The sequence below is a fragment of the Cricetulus griseus genome, chromosome 5, assembly GCF_003668045.3.
Source record: "Cricetulus griseus strain 17A/GY chromosome 5, alternate assembly CriGri-PICRH-1.0, whole genome shotgun sequence".
Classification (NCBI taxonomy): domain Eukaryota; kingdom Metazoa; phylum Chordata; class Mammalia; order Rodentia; family Cricetidae; genus Cricetulus; species Cricetulus griseus.
In genome coordinates, this window is record NC_048598.1 from 7495424 (window position 1) to 7521093 (window position 25670).

At 43.4% G+C, this 25670-nt stretch overlaps 1 protein-coding gene across 8 annotated transcripts in view; it reads right to left on the minus strand.

Annotated features, from left to right (window-relative positions):
* The window catches only part of Gpatch2 (G-patch domain containing 2), a 174500-nt gene that overhangs the window by 47746 nt on the left and 101084 nt on the right, over positions 1 to 25670 (minus strand). For 7 of the 8 annotated variants that reach the window (XM_027418733.2, XM_027418729.1, XM_027418731.2 and 4 more), the window contains 2 exons: positions 14103 to 14142; positions 9741 to 9811 (listed from right to left, as the gene is read on the minus strand). In XM_027418733.2, the coding sequence (XP_027274534.1) occupies positions 9741 to 9811; positions 14103 to 14142 (111 nt within the window). The remainder of the gene's footprint in view (positions 1 to 9740; positions 9812 to 14102; positions 14143 to 25670) is intronic. The other variant, XR_004770337.1, reaches the window with a different exon arrangement.

Below are 25670 nucleotides of genomic sequence, written 5' to 3' on the forward strand. Positions count from 1 at the left end.
CTCTCTATCTACCAATGGAGGCGTGAGCACAGACAATATGGTACCCAGACACCATGGGGTTTTCATAAGGAATAAAATGACACCAATACAGAAAAATGGAACTAGGAAGTACCCCTGAAAGGGATAGATAGCACATACTTGTTTCATTGGTGGAGCAAGTTCATTTGGGAAGAGTGTGGCAACCAGAAGGAGGCGGTCTGGAGTGCTAAGAGGACGGTGAGGACAGTGGACACAAAGTTCATGATACACATGTAAAGAAATGTCCCAAGAAAACGGATGGCTTCACAGAATGAACACATGGTAATAAAAGAGAGCTTGCTATTTTACAGAGGTGGACTGACACATTCAAGTTTAAATCATGACAGGTGGTGAGGGTTTGCAGCTGGTGAGAAAATAAGGCGCTGAACATGTACATCCATACCGCTAACGAATGACTTTTATTGCTGAAGTAAATGTGATGCTCTGTTATGGTTCTTTCTCCTCTCTAGCACCCGTGCCTGCATTCGTCGCCATGGTTTTCTTCCTCACAGCCATTCTGACTGGAGTAAGCTGGGTTCCACGAAGTTTCGGTTTATACTTTTCTCTGATGGGTGGAGATGCTGAACATGTTCTTGTGTGTGGACCATTTGTACTTCCTTGGTGAGTGTTGTTTGATTCATTAGCCTATGCACACACTGATGCTTCTCTAAGACAGCTGCTGATAGATATATATGAGTTTCAACTTTTCTTAGCATTTCTCCATATATAAACATTTTTCATGATAAAACACTAAAATCTGCTTTTAGCCCAAACCAGATTTTATCTTTTGGTCCTTAAGTTTCAAGTATGAGGTCATTATAGGTCCTTCCAGACCCTGAGAAACAGACAATTCATTGTTTGTAGGGACTAAATTTAAAATTCAATTAAGTTATCCATGAAGCCTGACTGTGTCATCTAGTTTGGGAGCTTGCCCCATACAATAACCTGCTGTTACAACAAAAAAAAAAAAATTACAAAAATTTTTATCTGAGGTTTATTGTCCTTAGGAAGGAGAACACATAGTTTTCATTCCATCTTTCTAATTAGTAATTTAAGCATATGTTCAGCATTTAACTCTAAATGTTTGCCTTTTCCCCAAGCTCTAATACAGCTGTCCAAGATTTGAATGCCAGAAAACATTTAAATATCAACATCTGTTGAATTATGTTAATTTAGTGTAATATAATTGGGCATGAGTTGGAATTGATCGGAAGTATATGAAATAAACAAAGGTAAATTCCCATCTGTAGACTGGTACACAAACAAAATCAATATGGAATGACAAAAGTATTTATTCCCAAAGAGAAAAAGTAAGAAAAAAAAGTACTGCATATAAAAAAATGTGATTAAAAAACAAACAAACCAACAGCTAGGTAAACAAGTTTCATATTATTTTAAAATTTATTTTGCATTGATCTCATAACTGAGAAGTGGCAAAATGGTAATTAAGTGCTTAATATCTATTTGACTTTTTATATTATTAAGTAAAATAGTTTAATTACAGATGCGGGGGCATTAAAATTTATGCCGAAGGATAATTTCTGTTCTACTGTGATCAAGTTTGATTTGATTTAGATTCCACACACATAAAACATTACTGAAAATAGCTGGGATTTTTCAACATGGGGGAAGACTGTCATAGGTGGGAATACTGAAATGAACCTGTCCACGCGCTGTACTCATCTAAGACAGCTAAGGGACACCTGGACTTGATCCTGAGACTGTGAGACACCAACTATCCAGCGGCAGCACTCCTGTGACTTTCCCATTAATGAAGAGGGCTGTCGGCCTGTTCAGGGGAGGATTTTGGCACAGGAGCACAGTGCATGGACATCCCCAAATGCTCTGTAATGAAGTTACAACCCAGGCTGCAGGAGTGACACAGCTGTTGTGATCCAGCTCTGCAGGTGCACCTTAATCATTTCCTAGGGGACCCATCTCTGGGAGCTAAAGGTTAGAGCTGTGTCCGTGCCCACTTAATCACCGGGCCAATTTGGAGAGTGCCAACTGTGAAACGGACACCTGTCCTTAAGGAGATGGACTTCAGACCACATTTATTTCAGTTAAGGGTCGCTGGAACAGCTCGCACATGCTAACAATTTTCCATCATTAGTGACCATAGCCACATCCAACCGCCATCCTTGGGGACAGAGCCTGTGCACATGTCTAGGCATTTGAAAACAACGAGATCATCTGTGGGAAAGAGAGGTTACTATGTGATGAGAGCTACACTAGGGAGAGTGTATTTTTAGAATTTTATTTACTATACAAGGATAAAGACGGTATTTCCAGTTGGTAAACTCTCTCATTCTCTGCAGGTCCCACATATCCAACTGAAAAGCAAAGGCTCAAAATTCAAATTGGCGAGTGACTAATTTATTTGGTATAATCATAACTTAAAATAACCCTCTCCAGTCATTCATTTAAAATCTTGGCAAGGAAGGTTAGAATTTCAGGATGGCAAAGGACAGGAGCCACGAGCACTGGCAATTTGCTCACAGTGTGGTTTTATAAAATACAGTAATTTGGTCGTAGAGTGTAGAATGGGAAAATTAAACCCCTTAAAAGCCATTTTATGTCACATATGTGGGAAGTTTCCAATTATTCTGCTCTAACTATCTCTAGCCCTCGAAGTTATTCAAATGTTCTTTTTAATTAGGACACATATATAATTAAATGTATTCCAATTAAACAAATATGGAATGCATACATTCTAATTAAAGTGAACATGTGAATATTTTCTATTAGTTTGGCCATGCACACATAAGAATGAATGGGAATCACTTCCCTCAGAAGGGCTGAGCAAAGCTGTTCACAACAAATGGAGTCCTCCTCTCCTTCTCAATGGGGGAAGAGGAGGTTATAAAGGACTGTAACATTTTAAAGTCAGCGCTTAAAGGCTGTCCCCAGCCACTCTGGATATATAAAATGCCAACCAGCATAACTTGCTTTAAAAATACGGTGTTAAGAGACTACAGCTCCAACGTGACAAGGACAGGTCTGTTTAAAATGCTAACTACAGCAGAAGACAGGTGTTGTCTCCTTTGACACAGTGAGAGCACCATTCGGCTTTGCTGATATTTGGAATCTTGTGATGTTTCTGTGAAAGGCAACGGCACGCGTGGTCCACGTCCTTATGCAGTTTCTCCTCAACAGTCCCCCTCTCATTATTAACAGCTGCTCAGAGATGTAGTCCTTAATACTTTCATTTATTTTTGGCAAAGCTGCAAAATGACAAATAGTTTTGTATCTGTTGCAAATTAGGTCTCCATTCCAAGCGACAAACGACAGCCTGGGGAAGCCTGAGCACACGGAATCCTTGAACATCTTTGGCTCTTTAGAAGACCAAATAAAAAGCAGCTGTAATTCTGTCACATCTGTGACAAAAAATGGTGACACGCATCAAGATGTGGCAATGGAATGCATTCCCCAATGGTGCAAACAGGGATGCTCACTTTGTTTTTGATACGGGGAGGAAGGCAGGAGTGAGCGTGGGACACCCTCCTACAGACACAGGAATGGTGACAGGTTAAATCTGTCTTCTAGCTTATTAGCTTTTTATTTTAATCTACTAACCATTTACTAGCTTTTTATTTTAATCTACTAACCAGGCAAGAGGAAAGCAAAGAAGAAAAAAAGATAAACACCAAACAAACACAAAAAAGCACCTTCCTCTTCATGTAAGGAAATAATGTAAGAAACTAGAGCACACAGTGTGCAAATCATGAGACATGAAGGAAATGAAAAATACACTCCTGTGGATGAAGTGAGAAGACATTATGGAAACTGACGCAATGTAATTCTATCACCAAAAATATATTTTACTTGGTTACAAATAACATGTCAAAGTATTAGATAGTTTGCCTAGGTGCTTCTTACCAGTGCATACCAAAACCCAAACTTTCTAAGAGTCTGGTAAGGAAGAGGGGAGAGCCCTATCTCACCACCAAAGCCTTCAGGGACAGAGAAACATTTGATGGGGATAACGGAGCAGAGCTGCCAGGAGCTCTCAAGCTGCTCCCGGGTTCTCATGTAGAAACACCAGTCACCAGTGTAAACTCTGGGTGGGAACTATCTTCCCAGCATGACACATGACTGAGTATCAGGCATTCCTTCATGCCTGTGAAACTGGCTTGCAATCTGGGAGATGACTCTGACCTTTCTGTTTTTTACTGAATTATGAAAATAATTGTAACTTTCAATGAGGGATGACATGGGGAAACAGTTGGGTTTTTTTTTGTTGTTTGTTTGTTTGTTTGTTTGTTTTTTGTTGGTTTAGAAGTAAATTCTAAGATTTGCTTAAATTTTAAGAAGCAAAATCCATCACCTGAATGCTGAAGTTTAGGTTTGGAACATGCAGGGCATTTCTCCACTGGCCGAGCATTGGCAGGCTCCTCCCCTTTTATAGTTAACTGTAGAAGGTTCCCCGAGGCAGAAGCATCCTTACATAAGGAAAGACTGGCTGAGCTTCCCTCTGGAAACAGGATGTCTTTTGACACTTTGACCCAACTGGACACATGTCCCTGAGGTATGTAACCTTGGGTGGCTGACTACCTCGTAGGAGCGATCCCTCAGCTGTGGCTCAAGTGTGGCATGGGACTCTATCCATCTTAGGGCATTTTTTTTTTTTTTCCTGAGCCTTGGGGGATCAGCTCAAAATCAATGCCTCTTGTCTTGTCTTTTACTGTCTATTCACAAGCAATAAACTGCTTCATATAACATGCCCTATCTCACTGGCTACAGATAAGGTGGTGCCCAGGCCAGAATTACACAGCACTGGAATAGGCCAAGCACAATGTAGAGGGTGTTCCTATGGCTTCTGAAAGTCATGCAGGAGGTGGGCATGGTGGTGTCTGCCTGTCACTCAGCACTTTGGAGGCTGAAGTAAGATGGCTCTGATTCCAGGAGAGCCTCGACCACTTGCTAAGATCCTATCTCACCACCACAACAAAACAAAAATACTCAGGTACCAAAAATACCCAAGGATTTAGCTTTGTTCTCACTTTGATGGACAGATTACTCAACATCATGTCTGCTAGTGATTAAAATCTGAAAGTGATAAGTAGTTCCATAAGTAACACCTAAGTGTACTTTTATTCAACTAGGTTTTGAAAGAAGATTTTGTTTTCTTGAGTTTCTACTTATATTCTGAAGGATTTTGAGGTATGTAAAATGATCAAATGGCACAAAAAACTCTTGATAGTCACTAAACATTAGACAAAAATAAAACTAAGGTTTTGAAAGTTCATGGTAGGAAATGGACAGTAAATACTGAACCAGTGGAAGAATGGATGGAACACAGAACTCTACAGTGAAGGCTGGGAGAGTGTACCTAGAATCAGAGCTACACGGAGCTCAGCGAGGAGACTGAGCACCCATGAGCTTGAAGTCCACCCTGAGCGAAACAGTAAGTCCTATGATATGGCCATAAGACATAATGAATGAGAAGAATCAACAAGAGACAGTGAACATGAAAAACATTGGAAGGATATGCAGCTTCAATCCTGGGAAGACTCATGATATGAGCACCGGAGGGTGACACTATGAGCAAACATTCCACATCTCTCACTGAACACATCTGCTTTAAGATAGGGCTCTCTGAAAAATAACAGGAAGTAGCAAACTGACAGGCAGATTAGAGGAACAACATCAACTATATTGACAATCGGTGAGTCTATAATTTCATTTGGAGTAAGTGTAAGTACTAATGCAGCCTGCTGTTATTTTATTAAAAACCACTGGGATGTAATAGGATGACATATTATGATGAGCAGTGCTGGTGGTAGAGATGCCAGAAGCACTGAAGCAGGGGACAAAATCCAGAGAAGTAAGTCCCACACTTTGATGAACACGCAGGAGCACAGGCCAGTCACAGAACACAGTAGAAATCTTACAGAAGTCGGGCAGTGGTGGCGCACACCTTTAATCTCAGCACTTGGAAGGTAGAGGCAGGCAGATGTCTGTGAGTTCGAGGCCAGCATGTTCTATAGAGTGAGTTCCAGGACAATCTCCAAAGCTACAGGGAAACCCTGTCTTGAAAAACAAAAACAAAAACAAAAACAAAAAAACAACAACAACAAAAAAAAAAAAAAAAAGAAGAAGAAATCTTACAGAAATGACTGAAGCCAGGAGTGCTGCTTCATGCCAGAAATCTCACACTCAAGTGGCTGAGGCAGGGGGATCATTCAGAGTTTGAGGTCAGCCCACACTACAGTGTGAGACCGTCTCTCAAAAGCAAATGAGCAAGTGACTGAAATTATTGAAATGGGGTGTGTTTACGGAGATTTTAAATACCACCTCTTTCATGTCTTTGTATGTTAGACACAGCACCGTCTCATGTTGACAGACAGACCATACTGCTATATTCATTAATATAAAGAGCACAGAAAATTACACAGTACACGGGTCACTTCTTACAGTGCTTGAGGCAAAGAGAGAGGCAAGAGCATTAAGTAGATATCCAGAAACCTACCACTGAAACGTCCTGTAGCCAGTAGTGTTGGTAAATATATAGCTAAGGCTCTTCTAGGAAGATTCCTGACATTCCCAAGGTGCCCGGGGGGAGGTGTGCTACACTCCACAGGCTAGAACTGTGCTTTACAGCGCTTGGCCGTGTGCTCAGAGCATCTGTGAAGGAAGCCTGCTTTAAGAGTGTGCTGCAGTCAAACCCTCCGCCTCTGAGCCTTGACTCACTGCAGCAGACCACCTGTGAACCTACGCTCCTGCACTCGCTTTGGATGTTCTGAGAGTAAATGGTCCCCTGATGCAATGACTCAGTGCATTACAGTTCTCTTCTCTGGCCTTTATGTTTTTCCCCAAGTTGAAAAAGGCAAGTGCAGTCACTCATCCAAAAGGGTTAAGAAAAGTCAAGATAATATTAAAATACTAAGAGAGAAAATGGGTTTCAGGAGAGGAATGTAGAATAATATATATGAATTGGAAGGTGAGCATTTTCATGTTGCATTTAATAAGACTGAGAACAAAATTGAAGCTTCAATCCTATGTCACCTTTGCAAGTTGCCCGGTGCCTAATACAGCCCATGGCACCAGAGCAAAAAGAACACCACTAGTCAAGACAAAGAGGAAATATGGGATGATACTCAAAAGGAGTGATTTGGAAATGAGAGTACAGAAATTTTAAAAAAAATCAATTAAAAATTTGGATTATAATATGGAGAAAATTGCCCATCAGTGTTCCAAGAAGGAAGCTTATGTTTGTATTATATCTGTTGTATGGTTGTGTAGGTAAGATAATTGTGTATTTCTAACATAGACATGCCATGTATGTATGTGAGAGACAGACAGAGATAGGAGAAGGGGAAGGGAGAGAGAGAGAGAAGGAGGGGCTTAAAATGGAGAACTAAGGGTTCTTCAATAGCTGAATAATAGAAGCAAGAAATGCAATTAGCAAACACTGAAAGACGGTGGAGACGGCACATGAAAATTCTGAGGAAAAATGACCTTCAAACTAGAGTTCAATTTCCAGGAAACTGAGCCATGTGAGAAACCCTCAAAGGGATTTGCAGACACACAAACTCTCCCAGGTTTCTCAATACCTGAGAGCTTAAGGAAAATAATACCATGGGACCCAGAGAACAGAACTCTATGGGAGACAGGTGAAGGAAATCTGCTGGGGGCCAATGAGAGTAAGGATGCTGCACATGGCACCCCTCAGGCCAGGTGGACAGTACAGAACATAACCGAAAATGGAGAAAGCGGCAAGCCGAGAGGGCTGCCACCCGGACAACAAACCGGGAGTTACAATTCCGGGAAGAGACTATTGATGGATTGGGGCTACAAACAGGAAATAAAGCAAACGGCAAGATAACCTTGATCTCCACAAGTGCAAGTTATACACAAATGGCTGACTACCAGCTCCATGTCTAGTCCCTTAATGACAACAGACACTCAGTGGAGGGAGCGGACAACAAAGAGCCAGGCATGGGTATATTCAGGAAGGTGGACCACAGCATAGGAAACTCTAAAGCAGTGGTCATGTAACTGTGCAATATGGCTGCACAGAGGCTAAGAGCAAAAGGAACAGCTGAAGTGTTCGGAGATTAAATACAGAGGGCAGGACATGGCAGTGATGGCCCTTCTGTACGTTGTTTTTCTTACCAAGAATTTAATCTTCTTAACTATGCATGAGAACAACATGATGGAAAACACAATTCAGCAAGCATGTAGGAAACATGCAGGCAAGAAAGGCAATGGCAAAACGAGAGTTACAGAGGCCAGTGCTTGAGACCTCATGGGCACCTTCGTCTACTCTATATAACAATGCTAGAGAGTAGGTGATATTGCTATTGCATTTTATATGCGAGAACAAGAGAAAACTTCAATAGTTGGTCAGAATCATCCAACTAGATCATGGAGACACTGGGGTGCAGTCAGGCATGCTAATCCCAGAAGAAACACGTGACTATAATATCCACTCCTTAGGTTCAACTTTCAACTTACTCTACAGCTGTTCTGAACAACAGTTGTAGACGTCTAAGGTGCCGGGAATGCTTGTGGTACAGTGAAACAAAGGCACTGTGTTGACGAAGCTTGGAGAGGGGACACAGAGAAGGGAAGACATATGAAGTGGCACTGAGGACAGTGTCTGATCAAAGTACACAGGTCAATTCTTACAATGAGCAAAGATGAAGGAAGGGGGGGGGGTCAGCCTTCTTCCTTCTTTCCACACAGTGATATCAAATACATATCTACTGATGGGCTAATCTCACCCCCCTCCCAAGTCAGTGGAGTGCTTTGCCATCCTCATGGGGTCTGACAAAGGTCTCATTTTGCATTTGTTTGTTCTTCAATAGATTAAGCTTTGGGTTTCTGAGAAATACTTAGTCCAATCAGTTTACAGTTTGTTGTGGAACAGAAAGACTGAAAGAGAGAATTCTTCCCGCCTACTGAGGCCAACTGTGTTTTTTTCCTGTCAGGGATTACTATAAAAAGCCGGGTCCTCTTGGTCTTGACCCTGAGACTAGATTCCTTTCCTGTTGTGCTGAACGCCCCAGCAAAAACAACCTGAAGGGTAAGGGTTTATTTGGATCCCGAGTGCAGGTTAGAATCCATCAATACTGATAAATCAAGGCAATATGGACCCGAAGCAACTGGTCATGTCACATCCACAGTCAAGAGCAAAGAGCAATGAATTAATTAATGCATGCATGCTTGTGTTCAACTCATTTTCCTCTGTTTCATACAGCTGAGGTCATAAACCAAAGGACTGGTGTTACCCACTTTCAGCTGGGGCTCCCCAGGTCATTAACTTAAACAGGACAATCAGCATGGCCACATCCCGATGACTCTTCCCAAGTGAGTCTAGACTGTGCTAAGTTGATCTGCCAGTCATTCTGACCAATATTCAGGCAAGAAAGATGGAACCATTGGTATCTAAGTAAAAATGAAATCTTCAGAAATACCAAATGCATACTTGAAAACATACTGTCAAAAGTAAACTGCAGAAAATCCTCTGCCCTGGAAAAGAAGTCCAACAGTCCACTCAGGTACCTGAAGATGAAAAAGACCCTAAAAACACTTTAAGAAAAAGATGATTTCCTTACATTTTACCAGCTTTAAAACAATGTAGCCAAATGGTGTCTCTGTCTTCAGCCCTGGGAGCCCTGAGATGGGTCCTGATAAACAATCCACAATTCACTGGGTGTCCTGGTTATACAGAAGGCCCCTGAGCTGTGAGAATGGAGAGAGTCCCGAATGCTTACCTGCTGGCTGTTTTCATGGAGCAGTTTTTCTTGTGTCCTCTTTCTGATCGGTTATCTCTCAGAAGCTGATGCTATACACGATGTCAAGACAAAGTAGCAGAAACAAAAATATTACTGTTACATTAGTTTGCAATGAGGAAAATACTTTGTAATCGAATAAACACCAGTGTGCCCAGTTGCATGGCTTTCTTGACACTCTCTTTGTTAATGATGGCCCTGTCACTGGTGCAAAAATGACAGCCAGGGGGCAATCTGTCCTTGACAACTGCAGTGACTGATCTCAAAGCCAGTTAGCACATGGCCTGGAGCTCCAAGACTAGAGTTCAGGTGTGTCCCCTAGTGCTGCAGTGACAACACCCTCTCTTGTCTAAGGCTTTCAGTGTTAGGTTTGTTCAGCTGCGACAGTTTTGAGGCTGATATGAAAGAGCTGATACTGTTTCTTATGTACGAAACAGCCTGTCATAGCAGAAAATACACAGAAAGTGTTCTCTGAAAAAAGTTACTGTAGTAATGTATTTCCTCCAACTGTCTAGCCAGCCATATACCTTCATATTTGCTTTACACCCAATTAAACTAGAAATAAAGTAGATGAGAAAACAAGGCCCCAGCCAATACTGTTTACCACGTGTTCACTCACAGCATAGCTTAGTTTACTTTTATTCATGATTATGTATATGCAAGGTGAGGCTCACAAATGCACACCTCCCGGGAAATGAACCCGAGCAAAGAAATTTTACAGGTGCTAACATGGGACAGGCTTGTGCTCCAGCAAGTCCTCAAGTCACTTTGCTTCAATGACAGAGTTATCACATACAAACTGTGCAACCTTACACAGAGTCCTTTCTGTTCTAAGGTCCAGTCTGCACTGATAGAACAAATCCTGGTGACCCTGAACTGTCAGGCTGTGGTGTTAAAGATGAACCAGGGAAACACTTAGGCAGCACCATGAGTCTGGAACCGAAAAGTGCTGAGGACATGACCTGGGCACAGCAGTTGTCATGTTGGTTACAACGGAGGAGCCTGGCTGTCTGGCTGTCCGATTGTATGGCTGAGAATACCAGTAACTTCTGATGATGAGAAACTGTTAACTGTTCTGAACAGTTCCACAATACCACTGAGAACTGAATGCTAATCTGGCCACTTTCTAGATGGCCCAGACTTTAGGTTGGACCCCAGCATCCAAGGATGTCTTAGCTATGCAAATTCCTCCTAAATACTGACTCAGTTCCACTCACATCACCACTAACCTAGTTCGGACCACGGCTTTTCTCATCTGTCACAGCCTCCTAGATGATCTCCCTGTCTGCAGCCTTGCTCTGAGCCAATCCACTCTGAGCTGTAGTCAATATGAGCTTACTTAAATGAATCGAATTGTATTACACTTGAAATAAAATTCAAAATCTGTGTCTGGCCATCATGGCCTTCATAATTTGATTACACCTTTCCATGGATAACTTGCTGTGGTCCCTCCTACCCATTGTCTAATCTCTTTCCTTCTATGTATCCCAGCCATACTGAACATTTTGCTTGGGATATGGACCATGCCCTTGCTCACAGTGGCTCTTTGCTTCAGTTTTTCAATTTGTCAGCATCTCCAGGGCTTAGTACTGTTCTGGAACATTTTTAGTGCTCAATAAATATTTGTTGAATGAATGAACGAATGAACGAATAAATGAGGCAATGAAATAGGGCATGAGATTTGTTATATGATATGTAGCTGAAGCCATAGCTCATTATTGCTACTTATAGAAAATAGTGACCATTTATCTTAAGTCCATTAATCTGAAAGTGTTTCAATTTAGAAACACTTCGTCCCATGAACGCTAAATTGGTTCTGAAAATAAAAAAATTAATTGCTTTGGCATTTCTAAGTCTAGTGCCTTCAAGTCTATATATAAACCAACATTTGCGACACAGATAGCTCTAGGTAAGATGACAAAATCTCTTTTATCTTAGATTCATGACAGTTAATTAACTTCTCATTTTAAGATAAAAGTTACTGGAATTATTTTCCTAGGGCTGGTGTTAAGACAGTTCAAACACCTGTAGCCTGCATTAAGACAAAGTTCTACAACAGATTTGAAGTTGCAACCATACCATATGACAGGCTATACCAATCTAGTCTGGGAGGCTTTCAGCCCACCACCTGGATGAGGACACAGGAGACGATATTGACTTTGAACTTTGTGTTCTACCTCCTCTGAATATCCCAAAATTCATGGTTTTGATGGTTGTTATATAAAAAAGATAATGACTGCAATAATTCATTTGATACACACAAAGACATGAAACTACTTCAATTTACCAATAAAATCACAAATCAAGGTCAACAAAGATTTTGAAATGAAGTTGTGATAAAAAAGATTTAGATGCCTGGGCCATGAAGAAGTTAATGCATGAAGCTCAATGTCTGGAGAGGAATTGAGAAAGGACCTGGAGTAGAAACATGCTTGTGTCTGAATACTGAAAAGAGGCAGCAGACTGCACTCACAGTAAGGGCAGCTGCAAGAGCCACTCGCCTGCCCGAGAGGCTCGCCATTTTTAACAGGCTCTTCACTGCTTTGTGGGACTTCTATCAGGGTCACAGGTAAGGTCACTGTAGGGTTATGACTCATCTTGGTTAAGAGCAGAGCTTCTGGATATGGTCTGAGTGCTCCTTACCTTCAGGATTTCAGACTGGGGTACTTAGGTCAAACAGAAGTACAATCCCCTATCAGCCACCTACAGGTGTGCACTAGAAAATGGCCCACATGAGGACAGCACTGAATGCAGCATGTAAAACCACAGCACACAAGCTTAGAGCTGATGTAGTCAACCAGGAAGACAAGAGAGGGTTACTGGTAGCTCATGGCTTCAATGCATAAAGAATGGAACCCATATCAGAAGGAAGAATGGAACCCATATCAGAAGGAGGCCACCTATTCCACTGTCCTGTGGATACAGACAGCGGATAGCTGGCCAGGAGCACCTCTGCTGGCACAGTCCCTTAGGAACCCCTGAAGTATCTGCAAAGTCATTTCAAGTCTCCTTAGACTTGGCCTTTCAGTGTCCTCAACAGTGAAGAGCAAACAAACAGTGTACTGCTTAAACCATGACCAATGACTCAATAAGGCACTTGTAAACTAAGGCACTTGTAAAATGTCAAGTAGTAAGATGTTCAAGGAGGCAAAGCCTCAGGATCTAAACTCGTGCTTACACACACACACACACACACACACACACACACACACACACACACACATACACACTACAGAATAAAAAAAAAGGTCACAATCTGACTGGCTGATAATGATCCTGCATCCAAAAGCAGGAAGAAACTAGTTCTGCACTTCCTATAAGAACATGGTTCAGTATTCAAGAATTTAGTGTTGGAGTCTACTGATACAACCTAACTACCACAAATGAAAACATTACATACATTTACTAATTAATAACTTACCTAGTCAAGACAAAAATGTAAGATACACACCAAAGCTAAAGCAAAAGGTCAAACTAAAAATTAGTCAAAAGGATTATGAAACTTAAGAAGTGAAAAAGAATGGGTAATTTTCCTCTTTAGAAAGCTATGAACAATAAATCCACTCTTTCTCCTGGTGCAGAACTGAGCCCAGGGCCTCTCACATGCCAGGCACGTGCTCCTCACCCAGTCACAGCTCCTTAGGGTCTTGTGAACTTTCAGACAGTACTTTCCTTATAGATCATGTGACTAAAACGTAACTCTACCTTTAAAAAGAGTACAAGCCCTCACAAGGAGTCACACACTAACCTGTAAGGCAAAGGGCTCTTCAAAATCGAACTTCTAAATAATCTTAGCACATTTTACAGAGACAATTAATACAGTCAAGAGCAAGCTAGAACACTTAGTCATCTGTAAAGACAATCAATGCTAATGCCAGGCCCCGCGAGTCCAGCTACTCACTGCCCTAACATGTATGTCAAAACGATAGCTTAAAGCACCCACCTAGCAATATGCCAAATCTTAGAAGAAGTCTGTACTGCCTGACCTTGAATTTACCTGTTGACTTGGAATTTTGTGACAATTCCTCATGCTGACCAGGGCCAGGATCACTCCGTGGATGAGGATGCTTCATCTCTCAAGCACTGAACTACATACACACATACGGCACCACACTCGGCATTTATTAGTAAAGCCCTATGTGGCCAGTTCCATGGAGGTCACCTGTGTGCCTGAGGACAGTGGAGGTGGGAGGACCTTCCGGTGCCTGCTGAGGTCAGAGGAAAGCTCCAGCACAATTAGCTCCTTTTATAATAAGCTGCTTTCAAGATCTCTGCTGACTCATGACCGGAGGGAGACAGACACACAGAAGGAGACTGTTCCTTCTGGGTTACAAGGTTCCTTACCTGGCCATGCTCGGTCCTAGCCCCAGGGCTAAACCAGTGGCTGTGGAGAGAAGAAGAGCTGTTAGCTGGCCCCTCCCCAGAAGCACTTGCTCTCCCATGAACAGTCAGCATATGCTTTAAGGAATTTGTTCACACCAGCTACAGAACCTTAAATATGCTTTATTTTAATGGATATTTCATGTAATTCTAGACTTACACCAATTTTGACAGCAATGTAAGAGTGCTCATAACCCAGTAATTTCAATTTAATAAGCAAACGGAGTTAGAATTACATTTCCATTTAATTATGTTAACATAAACTGCTGGGACTGTGTTCATTTTACAAATCAATTCTGGTTATAAAATCTACAAATGCTATCATTTGCCACAACTTAATTATAGCATCATTATGCCAAATTATGACCTTTTGATTATTGGAGTTATTTAAAAAGAGTTGGAAATGTAAGAATATCCTATTCTGCAGGTCTGCACTGAGGACAGAAATAAAAAATTCCCAGAAATGAGTCCAGATCATCCACGACTTGACTTTGGATACCTTCCTTTTACAGCTACGACAATCTGGGGTTTGGATCACAGCAAGTTACAAAATAGTGAAAACACAAGACACCGCACAGTCAAAGGCTCACATTATTCTACTGCCAAGCCCAGCCCTTTTGCCCCTAGATCCCACAGAGTCTCACCTTACTTGTCAGTGGGAGTTCTTTCTAGCTGCATGCCCAGTGCTCCAGTAGCACACAGCATAAGGACTGTTAAACATCTAAGACTAGGAAATTGAGGAAGACATTGAAAACATCTAAGTGCCATTTAGTGGTACCAGAAGAACAGCATCTTCATGTACTCTAGCCTCTTTAGAGACATGACTTGTATTGCCAATCCTCATGAAAACCTTAGTTCCAGATATGGACATGAGTATCAGGATCTCCTGGCCAAAATCTGCTGTCAGCACACCATGCTACAGAAGGGCAACGAAGACTAACACTGGCTGGCATGTCTCTAAAGTCTCTCCAAAACCACTATGCATTCTCTAGCTTCGGGGGCAGCTAGCTGGGAGTGAGCAGCCTCCTTGGGAGTAGGGCCCGTCTACATTTTCTTTAAGCATTTCTCCAGGTCACGGCTGGTGATGTTCCCCGGCAGGACAGAACCCACACCGCTATGCCAATGGACACTTAACGGGTATTAGTGTGCCGAGTCCAGATTAGCCACCAGCTGGAAGCAAACTTTCAATGAGAGTTCCACTGACAGCTTGACCAAGATTTCCTTTCTGCTGTGGATTGTTTTAAAGCGAAGTATTTAAGGATCAAATGTACACCCTAGTTAATCATTTCATAAAAGGATTTCAAACAGCAGTCCTTCCTGCCAGCTCTCCCAACTCGAAAGCCCAGTGCAGAAAACAGAGCTTCTCCTTCTCAAAGCATGCTATCTTCTGTAAGAATAAGACAGTGGTGGTGCATCTGTCAGGACCTGTTATCATGAGTGTACTCTTTCCCATGGGCTGCTTTAGCATCCTACCACTATCACGAAGGGACACTTCCTGCCAGTGAGCGGTTTCTATGTCTCCCATGGGTGCTGCTGGCCTTGCTTTTTCTCTGCTGTGTCTTTCTGCACTCCCTTCAGCCTTCTCTCAAGGAAGAGTCACATCTTTATCACCCAGTGATGGGAGCGGGTGGGGGTGGGTTGTCCAAAGTCCACCCTATTTCAAGTGTTCAGCTGTTGTAGGGAATTTGGAGAGGTTTTCTCTGGTGCTTGCGGAACTTACACCCTTCCTGTCTGCTGACTGGAACTTACACCCTCCCTGTCTGCTGACTGCAGAACTTACACCATTCCTGTCTGCTGACTGCAGAACTTACACCCTTCCTGTCTGCTGACTGCAGAACTTACACCCTTCCTGTCTGCTGACTGCAGAACTTACACCCTTCCTGTCTGCTGACTGGAACTTACACCCTTCCTGTCTGCTGACTGCAGAACTTACACCCTTCCTGTCTGCTGACTGCAGAACTTACACCCTCCCTGTCTGCTGACTGCAGAACTTACACCCTTCCTGTCTGCTGACTGCAGAACTTACACCCTTCCTGTCTGCTGACTGGAACTTACACCCTTCCTGTCTGCTGACTGCAGAACTTACACCCTTCCTGTCTGCTGACTGCAGAACTTACACCCTTCCTGTCTGCTGACTGCAGAACTTACACCCTTCCTGTCTGCTGACTGGAACTTACACCCTTCCTGTCTGCTGACTGGAACTTACACCCTTCCTGTCTGCTGACTGCAGAACTTACACCCTTCCTGTCTGCTGACTGGAACTTACACCCTTCCTGTCTGCTGACTGCAGAACTTACACCCTTCCTGTCTGCTGACTGCAGAACTTACACCCTTCCTGTCTGCTGACTGCAGAACTTACACCCTTCCTGTCTGCTGACTGGAACTTACACCCTTCCTGTCTGCTGGCTCAGTCACTGCCCTTTGGGTCTGGAACTGAAGATTCCACTACACTCTCTTCTCTCACCACTTCTGTAGTTTCTGCCTTCACAGGATTTGGGTGAGAAGGCTAAAAATAAGTTTTGCAAGAGGCAGATACCCTAAAAGGCAGGTTGATCACTGAAGCCACCCTGGGATTAAGAGTGTAAAGAAATGTAATTTGGCAGGGTCTGGAAGGGTCACGGGGCACTTTGAGAAAGTTCCTGAGGTGGGATGTAAGGAACTGAGATCATAGTGCACAGATGGGAACCAATGGAGGAGGGTGTGAAGAAGTAAACAGGCCTATAGGAGTGAGGAAGAGAGGCTGGGGCGGGAGGGGAATAAACAGTGTAGGTGGAGGCAACTTAAAGATGGATAGAGTGGATGACAAACCCCCAGGAAAGAGGAAAGGACTGATTAAAATGCAGGTGCTGGAGTCAACAGTGGACAACGAATGTTATTTCCTCTAATAAAACTGCAGAAGAGGGAGTAAAGAATGGTATGAGTGCCTAAATTCATCTAAAATAACCTTATTGAACAAAGGCTGTAGACAAGAAGGAGGGAGCTGGCAGAATACTGGGAAATCAGAAGTCCAGAGTCCAGGAGTTCTGGGTGGTTTTACTCCAGAGTAACCAAGAAAATGCTTTTGTGTTCCAGTAGCATGCCAGGGAAGCTCACTGGTCAAGGGGGAGCAGTCCTGTGCCCGGTGCTGGTATACACTGTTCATGCAAATCTTCCTGCAGTGCCACTGGTCTCAGTAGCACCCTACAAGCTAGACAGCACTTAATCCCAAACTCTCAGAGTTTCTGTGCAAACAAAGAAACAAGGTCAGACAGATGATGTGATTTGCCAAAGACTTCATCAGTAACAGTTGGAGTTGAAAGGTCAGTGTTATGATTTTGAAGCCATGGTCTACCAGCCACCATACCTGTGGCTACCAAGAGAAATGCAGCAACTGATGCCCAGAGAATGATTCAAGGTTCCAGCCTCCTGCGAATAAGGGCAAGTAAAGAGGGGTAGGTAGAAAGGAAGAAGCTTTCCTGGGGTGCGGTAGAGGAAGGGTGGTGTCTGTGTCCACCACTGCAGAAAATGAGTCAACAGCAGGCTGTTCCCTTTGGCCGTCTGTCTACCTCACCCTGGCAGATTCAGGGGATTCCTCGTCTACACCTTCAGTATTTTTGCTCACACCTATCTCCTTTCAAGACATTAGGTTCAGACACTGGGGTATTTATTTACCCTGGTAAAGGAAACTGGGGTACCTTGAGAGAGGGATGTAGCAAGTCAAAAATAACAGCAATGGCAGCTGTGAAATCTGTGGTAGAACTAGCTATCTAAAGCGGTAACCGATCAATAGCTGCATCTAAGGAATGCTCACTGCTTACCTAGTGCCACGCACAGGTCTGCCCCAGCAGTTCTCATCACAACCTTATTAGATCTCCAGAGCTCACCGGCACGCAAAGGCTGGCACCCACTGGGCTAACAACTGAACCCAGAATGTCCAATGCTGGGCCCTGTGCTCTTAGTCAACCTTCCATTACAGGAGTTTCGATGGAGCAGTTTCTGTGCTGTTTCCTCCCCTTTTTGTGCTCACAGAGCCTAGGATCATGATGAGGAAATGATTTTGATGACTTTGTCTTAAAAACAAAATAGGCAGGAGCTGGGGAGAAGGCTCAGCTGGTAAAGCGCATGCTGTGCAAACACGAGGACCCGAGCTTGATCCCCAGAACCCACATAAAAGCAGGCAGCACTGGCCAGCCACTCAGCACTGAGGATGCTCAGAACGGAGGCGTCTCTTGGACTTGCCGGTCATCCAATCTAACCACACGAGAAGGCTTGGTGGACACAGACTGTGGAGGATGCTCAATGTTAATGTCTGGTGCGCACACGTGCATGCACACACATGTACACACACATGCACATACATGTGCGCGTGTACACCCCCCCACACACACACCAACTAAGAAATAAAATGGCAGTAGTGTCCTTCATATGTGTGTGAAGCTTACGTGAAGGCTAGTACCGTGAGCCAGAACATGGCTGCAATGATGTTTCCATACATGGATTTGCACTTAGAATCAGGATTTCAGAGCAGGCTCACAGAAGGCTAACAGTGAAAGAAGCAGAACAGAGAGAGGCTGAGGCACAGGCCGGCAGTCTGCTCAAGGCAGAAGGGCTGGATGTTACCACTATGCTCAGTTCTCCCGGTGGGACACAGGTACAGGCTGGGTACATCTAGAAACAGAGCCTATCACACCCGGTAGGGTTCTGCTGGAAGCAGAAGTCTGCACCTCCTCCAGAGCCCTGGTTGCAGTCATCCTTCAAGCAGAGCAGTCTTGTAACTAGAGTGGAAGGGATTGTATTTCAGGTCTCTGTAGATGCTGAGCACTACATAAATTCCTTCTCATGCTTCCATAATCCCTTTCCCTAACCACAGAGCTGAATAGCAGGTAGCAGCAATGTATTGGATTTCACAGGCAGTCAACTAACATTACTCCTGGGCAAAAAGACAAAGCCAACCCTAAGATGTTTGACTGAGGACTCCAGTAAGTTTTACTGGAGTAAATGGTAAAAAGTACTTTTTTATAAATGTATATAAAATGTACTTTTATATACAGATTTTTAGAAATAATGTTTTCCTTTTGGACACAGAAGCACAATTTTTAAATAATGAGAGAGTAATATAATCGGCTCTCTCTCTCTCTCTCTCTGTTTAATATAGCAGCCATTAGCTAGATCTACCTACTTAAATTTCAAGAAATGTAACATATTCAGGTCCTTTTTGAACAGACACATATAGGGCTACAGGCACATACGGCGTAGGGACCATCACTACGTTCATTTTGTGTGTAAACATACGCACTACTGTGAAAAATTTACTGCTCTAATAGAGTAAGCATTGAAAATCTAAATTAGCTTTGAAAACGCCACACAATCTTCAACCATGAATACCTTCCTCGTGCAGCACAGGTCTGTTTCTGATGAGATTTGTAACTATGAAGTACACAACAGAAGGGCGGAGCTGGCTATGGTGGCACACACATACAATCCCAGCACTCAGGAGACAGGAGAGTGGTGAGCTCAAGTCTAGTTGAATCAAAAATTAAGGCAAGATGGCCCAGCATCAGCAAGCCACATGGCTAAGAACTTGGCCTTTGTAGCTACCTCAAACGTCAGTGCAAAGAACCCAAGAACGGGGTGAGGGTGGGTGGGTGGGGTGGCAGCTAACCTGTCACTATGGATACAGAGGGCTCAGATATAACAAATGAACCGACTGCAGTGACTTTTCACTACTCATCACGAGAGACTCCTTAACCGTCTCAGGCGTGGCCTCCTCCAGTCTCTCACCACGTGACAATCTGCCTTCACAGTCTTTCATCTCTCTTAGTTTTCTTCCCGATTACGGGATGCAGAACATGGGATTTTATTTGCTTGAAATGTACTTCCCACCCCCAATTGACCACACTTTCGAGATTTATCAGTTGTTCCAGGTGGACGTCCAGTTCCGTTTTAAGAATGAGAGCCCTGACCTCCGTACACATTACATGACAATGTCCACGCACTGTCATGTAACTGCACATGTATGTGTCTACCCCCTGACCACTGTCTGTTATTCATTACTGATAGGTAAAGCCCCTGAGTACCATGAGCACAGTGATGATGTCTGTCTTGTTTTCTGCTGTGTGTCTGCCGAGGGAAGCCCTCATAGGTATCCTGGGAAGAGTGCCTAAGAGTAAGACTTGAGACGGTGGCCAGAGCTGAATCAACTACAGTGCCACGGCTTTCTCTCCTAAGATATTTCTCCTCCATTAAATTGTTCTGTGATGTAAAACATCAACTCTAAAATCATATAAAGGAGGCTCTTTAAAAGCTTAACTTACTTTATTAAAATACTAATAAAAATTCAGAATATTACCTTGATGTGCTTAACAAAAAGAAAAACGAAGTTTGGGACCAGGCTATGGAACCTCTCAGATAGCTTCTGGCAAACACATATTTGGAGTCTAGGTTCCTCCCTTCCCAACAAAAGTGACATTGGGGGTGCCAAGACAGCTCAGCACGTCAAGTTCTTGGCATGAAAGACTGACTCTCGAAGCTCCACCTCTGGAACAACACAGGGTGGAAGAAGATGAATGACTCCACAAAGTGGTCCTCTAATCTCCACATGTGGGCCATGCTCCATATCATCCACACACAATAGAAATAATAATAAAAAAGTAAGAATAAAGACCTTGCTCAGGACTGGGAGACAAACATAAATCCAAATCTCCCATTCAGAAGACAGCTGAAATCAGTATTAATGTCCTCCCTACCGTACACTGTGAGCAACAGTAGCACATGTGGCTTCATTCTGTGAGCTTGGGAGCCCTCAATCCCCACAGAAGAATTGATAAGACTGGAGTCCCGGCAGGGTTCCCACAGAACGGCATGTCACAGGACACACCAGAGATGCCTAAGGTGCTGTTTCCTAATTGACTTCTGGTCAAGCAGAGTTACACTGGGTGGCTCTGGAAAAGTCAAAGCACCTACAAAATTCAGAGTAAAAACATTAAAACGACACACCTCAAAAGCAAAACCTGTTGAGACGCCAACTATTCTGACCTGAATTTTGAGGTACTTTCTAGTGGGGAATGCCTGAACTCAGCACAGCATTCTGTAAACACCTCACATAAGGAGGCTGCCTCACTATTCCATAACTGAACAGACTCACGCCCACAGCGACCCTGATAAATAAGAGAAGAAACTGTTACAGCACACTGCCTGTACCTTAACCTAGAGTTAAAGCCACTTTCCCCATAATGCAATAAATGCTGAATTTACAAGTGAAAAAGTATTCTCAATGAACATAACCTTTAATCCAGGCAAATCTTGCTTAAAGCAAGCTTGATATTTACACAAAAGATAAAATGTGTGAGTATTTGCTTTATGAAGGAATTTATCATAGAATTATAATAAGTTATCTGTGTGTACTTTTAAAAGTTAATTCTATATACAGCTTTGGATGTAGATACATTTTATATCAAAATAAAACAAAGCAGAATATGAATATCAATTACAAAATCAATTAATTAATCATAAATATCTCTTTAAAATTAAATTATGTATCTTGTGAGTAACTGAGCAAAGTTAGAGAGCAAATAAAAGCCCGGAACCTTTTTTGGTTTTCATGACAGGACCACGTTATGTTACCCTGGTCGCTTAATTAGATGCAGTGCAGACTAGCTTTGTGGTCTCTGGCAGTCCTCTTGCTTCAGCCTCCTAAGCACTGGCAATAGAGGGTGTGCCACCAAGCCTGGCTCTGACACATATTTCTAAGAGGGAGCCATGTCAATGTCCATAATTTAGTATTTGCATATTTTGAAAGGCAACATATTGATGACAATTGACATAATATTGACAATTAAATGTTAAAACATTGTACTGTAAGATTACTCTTATCATTGGTTTTAGTTTTGCTCATGTGTATGTGTAAGTGTGTGCCATGTGGATGCAGGCACCAACAGAAGCCAGGGGCAGTGGATCCTGAGGAGCTCAAGTTGCAGGGGTGGTGAGCTTCCTGAAGTGGATGCCAGGGAACTGAACTTGGGTCTTCGGGAGAACAGTGTGTGCTCTGTAACTACTGAGCCACGGTTCTAGGCTCCTCAAACGCTTTTGCACCAGAAGTCAGACACCAGCTTCACTGTGTTAGCTGGGTTAAGAATCTTGGCACATTCTCTGTGTGTCTTATATTAATGAAAACTTGTTTTATCTGTGTCAAATATTTCTTGCTAGAAGTGTACAAGCATCTACTAAGGACTGGACTTTCAACATGATGCTATTTGTTTTCCAGGACTAATTACTAGATAGCTTTCTTCCCCAATGAGCAGAAAACACAACATTATTTTATTAAGTTGGTCACATTTTGTAAGTATGGTACTCAGACTTTCTGGTGTGTGGTGCATGTTTCCAGGACCCTACGTTGGAAGAGGTGTGTAGCAATGCTGCCATCAGACAATAACAATCTGAATTTTGTTTCTGTAATGGAAATTATCTTCAGATGCTATTTTATAGCAGTTAATGATTTAGTTGTTTAGCCACTGAAGTAGTAGGATAACCCTAGGGCACCATGAATGGGACACAGGTCATAGGTGCTCTGGGCTGCAGTCTGCTCCTCTACTGACCGGCCTCCATGACTGTGATGAGCCCAGGCTTTCTGGATGTAGCATCCCACTGTCATTGTCCTCCTGACTCTAAAACCAATTTTCCCTTTTCCAGCTGGGAGGCTCCTGCACCTTGCCAGCTATTTCTTCAGAGCCTGGCACAGAGACAGAGCACTGGGAGCTGGGGTGCTCCAGCAATTCCCATTCAAAACGGAAAAATCCTTTCATTCTTTTCAGCCTGCATAGGAGCTCACTCTATTCAATTCTATTTTAACTTGGACATCTGACAAGTGAAAGCATTTATTTTCATATGTTTGCATGAGTGGTGTTCCAATGTTCATGTTTATAAGGGTGTGGGCACAAGTTTGTGGAGGTCCTTACCCTGTGTGGCAAGCCCTTTCCCCACGGGACCACCTCTCCAGCACCAGAAGTCAGACTGTTTGAAGTATTTTTCATCTTCCGTTGAGATGGCCTGCCTTCTCCACAACTCTACACTGTGCGTGTGTGCAGCTGTTTATGGACAAGGGCATAAGCTGTTTTACAAAGGGGATCCATGAGCAGACCTAATTAACAATCCGTATCACTCAGAGGCCCTGGATGAGAGCCTGAGGAGATGGAGTAACCAACCACAGGTGATCGGAAAGGGGCTGAGGAAGGCTGGGGTAGTCTGCACACTGTGTATGTCTGGAAAGAACAGAACATACGGACGGTGCAGAGACAATGAACTGGGCATGACAAACCCGGTCTTCACCCACTGGACAGGATCTCCTTGTCAGGCTCCATTATTAGAGTAGCTATGCACCTCACAATGGACTCATTCCCTGTCTGGAACTTGACTACGGATCTTCTTTCCTCATCTCCTTTAAGCCGAAAGACAACCAAGTATTCCGATTGTGGTCAATGGGTGAGAAGTGGAGGTAAGGGGGTGTGCACAGCATGGGAGGGGGCTGCGAGCACTACCCTCTCCAGAGCAGAGGAGACAAGGGCCAGAGGCAGTCATCTCCAAACCAGGAGGCAATAAACATGAGGGCATTAGAGACGGACAACAATGGCAATGTTACTGCAAAATTGTGTCCCCGCAAAAGACAGTATGGAGTCCTAATACCACAAGCCAAATGAGGACCTTATTTGGATACAGGCTCTCTCCAGAGACAAGTTAAAATGAGGTCAGTGAGGCAGGGCGGCAGTCCAGTATGACATTATGAAATGTCTTATTCATCTGCCTCAGTGCCGTATGAAGGAGAAATTCAGAAAAAGACCAGTTCAGGGAAAAGCCCACTGAAGATGGGGCTCAGGAAGAGAGCAGCAGAGACTGCTGGTGGCCTGTGAGGAAGCAGGCCCGGGAGGGGACCTGGGGCTTCCAGGCCCCGCACAAGGTTTTGTCTCAGCCATCTACTCTGTGGGGATTTGTTACAGCAGCCTAACAAGGAATGCAGTTGGCAAAGGGAGAAACAGAAGCGGCCTGCCCTCATCAATATTCTTAAGATTTCTAAAGTCCCCTTTTTACACTATGTGAGAAAACAAAACAAAACAGGAAAAATAAATCTGAAGAATAACAAAGATCAAGCAAACCCAAACTATGTTGGTTGAAGTTTGTACTAGCACATACTGACAAAAGCTTTCTGAGTCTTGACCAATACGGCTAGGAGCAAATCTGAGGGGCATGGGGCAGTGAAGGTGAAAGCAGGAGGCTTCAGAGAACAGACGAGAACTGATCTGAAGGTTCTATGGGCAGAGAAGGGAAAGAAGGGGACAGATGAGCAGCAAGCTTGGCTGTGCAGGGCGTTTGTCCATGATTGTTAGAGTGTCCACACTGGCAGTAGATGACAATGGGACAGTCAGGAAACAAGATGACCAGATCCGAACCGGAGTCACACAAGCAAGTGGGGAGCCAGCTACTGCGGGGTCCACTGGGACTCTCCACTGACATAAAAGATAATAGAGAAGGCAGTGGGGTAGGAAGTGGGAAGGACTAGGTCAGGAGAGACACCGGGAACTTGACTAGAGACACTGGGAAGGCAAGGGTGTGAAATTAGAGATTTGAGTCCTATGTGGTCAAACAGTGGCAATCTTCACTCAGGGGAACACACCTGTGTTCTACTCCTCGAGTGTCTTAACTGACCAGCAACCTTGGAGATCCTGGGGTGGAGGAGACAGAGGGACACTGAGAGTGAGCTCTGTGAATTTAGAGGCAACATTGCAGTTGGCACTATCCTGTTCTTTCTCATTTACTTATCTACTCATTACAGTTTTTGAGACAGAGTCTCATCAAGCCGAGGCTGGCCCCAAGCCTGTTAAATAGCCAAATACGACCTTTAACTCCCGATCCTTCGCCTCCATGTCCACAAGCTGGGATGGGCACGCTGTTATGTCCCACACAGGGTCAGTGTGCCCTAGTTTAAACCAGTACTGGGGTCTTCAGCCATTCAGCAACTCTACCTGGTGTCTGCCCTATCAGGGGCTGGGCTGGGGCAGGATTGCAGCAGCAATAAGGGAACCATCACCTGTCTGCAGAGTGCCTACACTCTTCACCTAAGGAAGAGTTTTATCTGAAATGGGGCTACATCTACCAACCTAAGCCTATATAGTTCAATAAAGCAAAATGAATATGGAAACTGTACCCATTGGCTGTTAACTGGGGGGTATTTTTTGTTTTGTTTTGAGCTTCTTCACAGCAAACAAGAAAGGGGGGGTTGTGATATCATTTTGCGAGGCCTGAACAAAAGTTTTTTTATTTAGGTTGCAACTGATTTTGTTTTTAAAAAGAAAGGAAATAATAACAGCTCTTAGTAAGACAATTTTCTAGGAAAAAGTAATCTAGTAATTCACTCATGCCTTTTCATATCTCAGAGGTCTCAATTTCAACTAACTGCAGATGGTAGAAGAGACACATAGCATCAAACTATCACACATCACATAGGCTTTTCCAACAAGACTATTTAGAATTAAGATCACCACCAAAAAAAAAACCCTCCCTGTA